General features: G+C 28.3%; 1 protein-coding gene across 1 annotated transcript; it reads left to right on the top strand.

Annotated features, from left to right (window-relative positions):
• The first annotated feature begins 4,659 nt into the window (after positions 1–4,659).
• Positions 4,660–6,172, top strand: LOC114716866 (heavy metal-associated isoprenylated plant protein 20-like). Its single transcript, XM_028901938.1, has 3 exons — positions 4,660–4,866; positions 5,023–5,098; positions 5,701–6,172. The coding sequence occupies exons 1-3, from the start codon at positions 4,795–4,797 to the stop codon at positions 5,991–5,993; spliced, it is 441 nt and encodes a 146-aa protein (XP_028757771.1). The 5' UTR covers positions 4,660–4,794; the 3' UTR covers positions 5,994–6,172.
• Positions 6,173–8,577: the final 2,405 nt, after the last annotated feature.

Raw genomic sequence — 8,577 nt, 5'->3', positions numbered from 1 at the left:
TTTGGCTCTTTAATTTTAAAATAACTAGTCTTAAATGATGATTTTTTTATGATAATCATGGTTGTTTTAAAAACTAAACTTGATATGTTACTATTTGAGAATATTTTATAAACATTTATGATATAAATATCATTATTTTTTGTTAACAAATTTAAGGTTAGAGAACTAAAAGTATATTTTTTAAAGTTAACAAATCAAACTAAAACTTTATCTAAAGTTAAATTACTAAAAATAAGTTTTTTTGTTCTAAATATAAGACACTAATATATTTTGTCTCACAAAGTCATAAGTATTTTTTTTTCAAAATAATCATATTGATTCCTCATAATAAAGAGATTTTTCATCAATTAGAGTAATTTTCAATACAAATTATTAAAGAGCATTACAAATAACTGATTTAACTATGTTTCTTAATTTCTATAAGTCAATTATTTAACTATTTTATTTGGAATGGGGGAGTATTAATTTGTAGCATGTATTCGATAATTTCCTACTTTGTTTTATGCCATTGAACATTATCTATTGCATGTAATATTATGACTTATCTTATTTGATTTAGTTTAGATCGTAATTTTTTTTTTAATGTTTGATTGATACCGAGTTTCACATGAGATCCATTTTTTTTGCCCAAATATTGAGTTGTATTCAATAAAAATATTTGAATGAAAGCGGCTGAAAGTTTAAAATATGTTTAGATTGATGTATACATAATAAAATAAAAAAATGACTAAAAATAAAAGAGATTTGCAGTAATCTTTGACAAATTCAATCTTTCCTTTATACGATTAGCATCGCTTAATCCATGATTAAGGATTGTTCCTTTTCTGAGAGCTCCATTGGTTGAAGTGTTAACTACAACGCACCTGGGTTTTATTGGTCAACCGTGAATTTATATATAAAAAATCATGTTTGAAAGGCAATCAATGTTCGAATCCCATTGGGAGATGTGTCACATTTAATGTCCAACAGTGTCTCGAATAAGATTACTGCTAATAGAAGAATACTTATGCATAAAACAAAGTAAATAAAAATAGACGTCCCTATATATATATATGTATATGTATATGTATATGTACACACAATTTTAAACATTAACGTGTGTTATATATGAAAGGATATTATGGTACTACTATTATTTATCTTTACATTAAATTATTTATGAAAATTCTAAAGAAACGATTTAATTACCTAGAAGTCCATTGACAACTTATTAGGAGCATGCAATAACAACATATTTAGATTACTCATTTGTCTTTTAATTTTTTTGGTAATTAAATATCTTTCCTGAAACCTAATCGTAATTCTCCTAATTATTTATTAGATTACAAAACATGGGACATATATATCATGATGCCAACAGCTAAGAAGACGCGTAATCAAAGTGTAAAGTTGAGAAATCGAAATCGAAAGCTCTGAATTCTCCATTTCTCTCATCATATTCATTCATATATAGTTGTCCCTTCAAAACCTTTTCATGGCTTCCAACTCATGCAACACAGACATGCTCCAGATCATTTTCACCCTACTTATTATTTGTGTTATATTATATAATATCAAGGAAAATTAATCTATGGGTCCTTATTGTTTACATTAAGTTTTTAATTAGATTCCTATAACTTATTTTAATTTTGCACTGTTTTAACCCTTTTAATTTGCATTTCCATAAATGAAATTTCATATAATCCTCAAATAAAAATTAACAGAACAAACAAGAAGAGGCAAATTCAAATAAAATAAATTACAAAGACCAAAACTCATAATTGAAGTAAATTATAAGGACTTGAGGATTAATTTTTCCTAAAATCAAATCTAAGCTATTTCATATTTCAAATTTTTTACCTGTTTTATGTGCCTTTCCACCAAACGTCACCCTCATGAAATTGATTTCACATATACATTATTTTGATAGATATCAAGATTGACCCTTCTCTGTGATCCATCACATTTTTTAGGAATGCCACTTGCAATAATTCATTTCATGATTGACTACGGCTCCTTTTCTTTTTTAAGACGATAGAATTTTCTTCTTGTTTTTCCTTTTTATTTATTTTCCCCTTTCAAGTTTCAACCTTAATTACAAGTTTAAATATAATTATCAAGAGCGATGTGGTATATAAATAATCGAGATACTGAATAGATTGTCAAGTTACTATATATACAAATAAAAAAAATGAATGAAGTGAAGAAAAGATGGAATCAAATAGATCAATGATAGAGTTATAATTAGGACATATTGATAATTAATGTATATTTCTCAATGATTTCTACCAAATGTAATTGTTAGTAGGTAATTGATTAAGAATTTTAGTACATTTCGTGAGCAGTACACCATAAATAATAATTAATAATTATTATTATTAGTATGTGAATAAAAAATAATAATAATAAAATAAATAAATCCGACAGAAACCGCGGGTTTAGGAAGTCAAATTAGCGTAATACAGATGTGCAGAACATGATGGTGATGTTGGCCTTTTCTCCAGAAAAATCAAAGCTAAGCTAACTTATCAACTTGCTCATAACACCTTCCCCTCCATTTCTTGGGCCTAAAGGAACCAGCTAGCCTCCTTCAATTGTTTTTTCTTGTAGATTTTACTTTAATTACGTGTTTCATGGATGCATGATCTTCCTTCGTTTTTTAAACAATAGTATGTGACACACGTCTCTTATCGTAAACATATGACCTAGCTAATTAACTACAAATTTGAAGGGTTATTCTGTTATGATGTGGTAAATTAAGGCTTGAATTCCCACTGGAAAAGTAATGCCGACATTTAGTGCTTAATAATATCTCTCAAACAAGATTACTTATAATAAAAGAATATACGTGTTTAGTTAAAAAAAAACATACAAGCTAATTTATAAAGATAAAGGCAGTTAGTTATCAACTTCCCTAAAATATTTTATTTAATTATTTATATCGGAGACTACTCCTTTTTTTAATATGTACAATTAATAAAAATAATTTGGAGGGAAATTATAAATTTGGAAGACAAAATAAATTGAAGTACTCCTCCGGTCCTTAATATAGAACCCAATTCTTGAGTTGATTTGGTCCTAAAATAAAACCCATTTCTCATATTTATTAATTTTCTCTAAACTACCCCTATGGATACTCTCTCAATCATAATCAAGTAGAAAAGGGAGAGAGGGTATTAAGAAAGATGATTATGGTGTTTTAGGAAAAATGTGTCACTTTTCTTATAATCAACTAACTTACCTAACTTCCTTAATTCAGTCAAATTAATTAAATGGGTCTTATATTAGGACCGGAAGAGTATTATATTTAAAAAAAACACAGACTAATTACCGTACATTTGCATAGAAAGGAGTACTAATTAGAACCAATGTAGATTCAAAACATAGTTAGATTTAAGTATATAGGAGATGGTTAACTCAAAGTAGTTTCGTAAGATTCAAATCCTTCATCCCCCTTGACCTAATATTTGAGAGCATCAAATCACTTTTACGTTACATAACTCAAGCATAATTAGTTTCTTTCTTCATATTTTAATGTAACAATCGAAATTTTGAGATAATTAGTTTTCGATATATATGATCTATTAACTTTGATAAGATCAACTTTTTTCTCAAAAAAGCTTGCTAACCAATTTCTACTAACTTTATTGGGACTTGACAGGAAGTGGTTTCCGTGATGAGCACTAAAATTTGAATCATCTGACAATATAAATTTCTTTTTTCACTTTTATCTTTTTAAAAAAATATTTTAATGTGTACAAATTTCAAAATAAAATAGTCTCTTAATTCTCAATTTTTTAAAAAAATAATCTTTATTTAAAATTTATTAGTTAAAAATTTTAAATAAATTGCTGGCATTACATTCAGATGATGCAACTCTCATTCGAGCTTGACTCGACTAAATCATGTGAGGTTAATTGGATCAAAAGCTTACGTAACAAAAATTTCTTTCATATATACGACTTGAATTCAAGGCATTTATTAATAAATTCATGAGCAAATCCGCTTAATCAAATCAATTAAGGGCCTGTCTGAAACAGTTTATAAATAGCCTATAAATAGCTTTTCAATAATAACTTATGGAATACGAGGTAAGTATGTAAAAAGAATTTTATTTCGACTTACATGAAACGTGTTTATAAGAAATTTCTTAAGCCCTCCCAAATAGCCCTAAAATGCTGTTTGGTTGATGATAATCAGAAATTGTCAAAAACTTCCATAAAATAAGAATATTTTTAACCAAAAAAAAACTTGTTAAAATAAATATTATATTAATTAAACACAGGTTGATGTCTTGAAAAAAAAAAAAGCATATCAAACATTTGAATATCAGAATTAATCGGACATTATATGTTAAAAAAATTCTTTAATATAAATGAGACTGTTCATAAATTAACAACATGAGAATTGAATAAATTAAGGGCAAGTGGGGATGAAAAATAAATTCTAGCAACTACGCTCAATAATTTAGACAATGTTGTCAGGTAGCTAAAACTCACTGGCCCAGCTGTCCTTCTTCATCTTCAGGGGGAAAGTATGATTTACAAAGACACAAACACAAGTCATTATCAAATTCAAACCATCTTATATTATTATTATTATTATTATTCCACAATCCTCTCACAACTTTCCTCCTCTATATATACACGAATTAATGAGCCATCTCCTTTCCTAACCTACACTTTCTGCCCTTAAAATCCCTCTTCTCTAAGCTTCCTCTGTTTCTCTCTCTGCAAATACTCTGCTTTTGTGTTCCGTTGTTTCAAATTGAACTCTCTCTGAGCCTTTTCTTTGCTAAAACAATAACAAAGGGAGATGGGTGCTCTTGATTTTCTCTCAGATTACTTTTCAGTTTCCACCCCAAAGAAGAAACGCAAGGCAATGCAGGTTAATTATCTATCAGCTCCGACTTTACTTTCCACTCTGTTTTGTGTGAGCCTTAATGATAGACATATTTCTACTGAAGAAGTAATTGCATGCAAATAAATGGTCAGAATTTTTGGCAAGTTCTTATTTTTCTTCTTGTTCTCTATGTTTATCCAGACAGTTGAAATCAAGGTGAAAATGGACTGCGATGGCTGTGAAAGAAGAGTCAAGAACTCTGTTTCCGGCATGAAAGGTTCATACTTCACTCCCTCCTCTCTCTCTCTCTCTATATATATGTATATACAACTTTCTCTTCTTGATATAAAAACTATTTATAGTGCAAGTAAGTCTTACATAAGACCAAAGGAGGATATCTCCCTATCTATCTCACTCTCTTCCAAAAACAGTAAAATCAGAAACTAAACCAATCAGAGACACCTGATATAAACTCACGTAGGACAGCCCTTAATTTGAATTCTGACATAATCTCTGTTATGTGGAGCAGTGTTTGACCAGGATCATAAATTTCCTTCAAGGATCCTTACAAAAAATAAGAGACACCGAGATCAGAACAAGTATAAAGTAGCACAAAAAGTTCTGACCATCTTAGCATAAAAACTGCTGCACACAATAGAAGCCATTAATATCTTCAATCTCCTTAAAGTCTTCTTAGCTGTTCTTGGTCTACAGTAACATACTAATACAGAAAATTTGATACCCACTAGGTTTTTGAGTGAGTTATGTTGTAATATGTTAGTATAACATGACAAGGGCATTTAGGTCATGTTTGGGTTTCCTGTTTATATTATTCTAGTGATTGAGCCAAACCAATATTTATGTGAATAAATAATGCAGGAGTGAAGCAAGTGGAGGTGAACAGAAAGCAAAGCAAGGTAACAGTCACAGGATATGTGGATCCAAACAAGGTGTTAAAGAAAGTGAAGAGCACAGGGAAGAGGGCAGAGTTTTGGCCATACATACCCTATAACTTAGTGGCATATCCTTATGTGGCTCAGGCTTATGACAAGAAGGCTCCTTCTGGGTATGTCAGGAACACAGTTCAAGCACTTCCTAGCCCTCATGCTCCTGATGAAAAGCTCACTTCTTTCTTCAGTGATGAAAACCCTAATGGTTGTTCTGTTATGTGAAAACCACTCAGTAATTATTAACTATGTGTGTTTTTGTTTATTCAATTTGTTGTTTTCTGCTTCTTGTAATGTAAGATTTTGCCTCTGTTTTTTGTGTTTTGTAGAGATGTTAAAGTTTCTTGTTTTGGTGTAGGATCTTTTGTATGAGTTGAGAATTATAGTCATATCACTTCTTAGTTTGGGTTGGTTTTTTTTTTTTTTTTTTGCTTTTTCAAAGCAGCCTGATTGACACTCTTTTGAAAGAACAATCATTTCAATCTTTTCAAAGTAGTTTTTATATTTGTGTTTATGTAAATTAACATAAATAAATTAACATAAAAAGGGTGATGTTTGGGTGGCTGTTGTAATAAAAAAATGAACATAAAAAAATAATATTGTTGATCATAATGGATGAAATGTATGGAATTGTGAGCAATGCTCTATCTAGAGATAAATTACTCTCACTGATCACTAATTAGATAATCAATTTATAGATATTAATAAAATTATTAAGTTAGTTGTTTATAAAAAAATTATTAGTTTCCTAAATTATAAATATATTTACATTTATATATTTGATGTATGAATTTTTGTTGCTAATATTTTTAATGGTATAATTTAATTAATAAAAGTTAATGGATCAAATTAAAATGTTATACAACTTTAAAGTATTAAAAGTAACTTTAGCCTGTATTTTTAATTTTTAAAACATTAAAATAAAATACCCCATATTTTTTTCTTGAGGGGGAAAAAAAACACTGAATCACAGTGTTGGATAAAATATTATAATTGGACGTAGGTTTGAGAACGGAGCAATCATGAATTCAGATAAGGGACTTAAACATTCAGATAAGAACAAATGAAAAAACAATGCAGAGTAATTTTTTTTAAAATTTTTTTAACCAATTGTATCCATTATTGAATACTTTGTGACAAAAGATCATTAATGGGTGTCTAAAAAATTATGGGAAGTTGTTGTTGTCAAAGTGTAAAACATCATGGGATCTTGCTTTTCCTTTAATTTTGGGATTATACGACAAAAGGACAAGGCACATTGGGTTTTTTAAATGCATTATTGGAAGGTAGAGTTTGTCAAAAATCTTGCGTTAACATATTTATACTTTACTTTTATCTATTTCTTCTTCTCTCCCCACTTTTTATCACAAACGATTGATAAAATTTAAACGGTTTAAATTTAATATTTTGCAAAATATTTTTCAATTGAAATTCTAAACTTTTAGATTACGTTTTCACCATTTATTTTTATTTAAGGGTAAAGGTGCGTTTAACACTCTAATATTATCTTTTTTTAGTTACACTCTTTAGATTAGGGTGTTAGATACAACTCTATTCTTATCTAATTTTCATAATTTTATAAAATATTAAATGTGAATTATTTAAATGGAAGGAAGCCAAATCTATAATTTATGTTTCTTTCAAAGCGCACTACGTTTTGGAGTGATTTAATATGTTTATAATTAAATAATGTTAAATTTGACAACAATTAACGGCGCCTAACATCAATTTATAGTTTTATATTCAAATAATATTAAGTAGTGACTATCAGTATCATCAATATAAAATAGGCATAATGTATGAGGGAAAAAAATCTAGTTTGAAGGCTCCAATTTTAATTTAGTATTGTTGAGCCTAATTAAAGTTTACTCTCATAATTTTATTTTATTTTTTCTATTCTAAAAGTTTGAATTCCTGACTTTCCTAAAGACAAATAGAGTGCATTCTACTTGACCTAAATTTTATTAATGCCTCTAATAGTTTATTGATTAGGTTTAGGTGGGTTCAAAAAAGAATAACCAGCTTTATTTAGATGAAAAGAGAAAAGAAGATGGCAGGAAGAGAAAAATTAGGGGAAAAAAACATTTTATCTGGTGTTAGGATAAATAGAAGAAAATATAGATAAAAGAAAAGTAACTAATTTGACAATAACAATAATATCATCTCCCTTGTAAGATCTCAAGCCAAATTTAATTAAACTTCGCAAACAACTAATATGAAATTAATTAAATTCAAACTAAAAAAATTGTGGTTCTTTTTTCTTTAATTTTCATATGCATGGCGATCACTGTCCTTTTACTATAGCATCATGAGGAAATGTCTAGTGCATTGCATGAGCAGCACATAATGGAAGGAAAAAAGAAAACATATTTAAAATGGTGTGTTTGTTTGACTTTCTGAGATATTTGTATCTTTGCGAGGGGAAAAAAAAACTTCAGTATGGTCTTTTTTTTTTATAAGAGCTTAAAATTTGAATTATTTTGTTGTTTTTTAGGAGATCCCACTTATTATTTTCTGAGCATTTAATATATTTCTATCATTTTTACCTTACTATGCTTTTTCTCTCTTACTTGCCTGTTATAAATAAAAGCATGCTTGAAAAAAAATTTTACTTTTTTACCTATTTATTATTTTTAATTATTTTTTAAATCACCAAAATTTAGTTATTATGTTATTATAAGGACAACCCGAGGGGGTATACAAATATAAAAATAAAGCAATTATTGTGCAAAACTTGGATCGTGACATTGCATTACCATAAAGAACAAGTCACGTCTACGCTAATTAATAAGATTTTGACACGTTTCAA

This window comes from Neltuma alba, unplaced genomic scaffold (assembly GCF_004799145.2).
Source record: "Neltuma alba isolate B1F8T4 unplaced genomic scaffold, ASM479914v2 tig00011696_pilon, whole genome shotgun sequence".
Classification (NCBI taxonomy): Eukaryota; Viridiplantae; Streptophyta; class Magnoliopsida; order Fabales; family Fabaceae; genus Neltuma; species Neltuma alba.
Note: the sequence above shows the minus strand (reverse complement) of the source record. Positions and strands in the feature narration are given on the sequence as shown.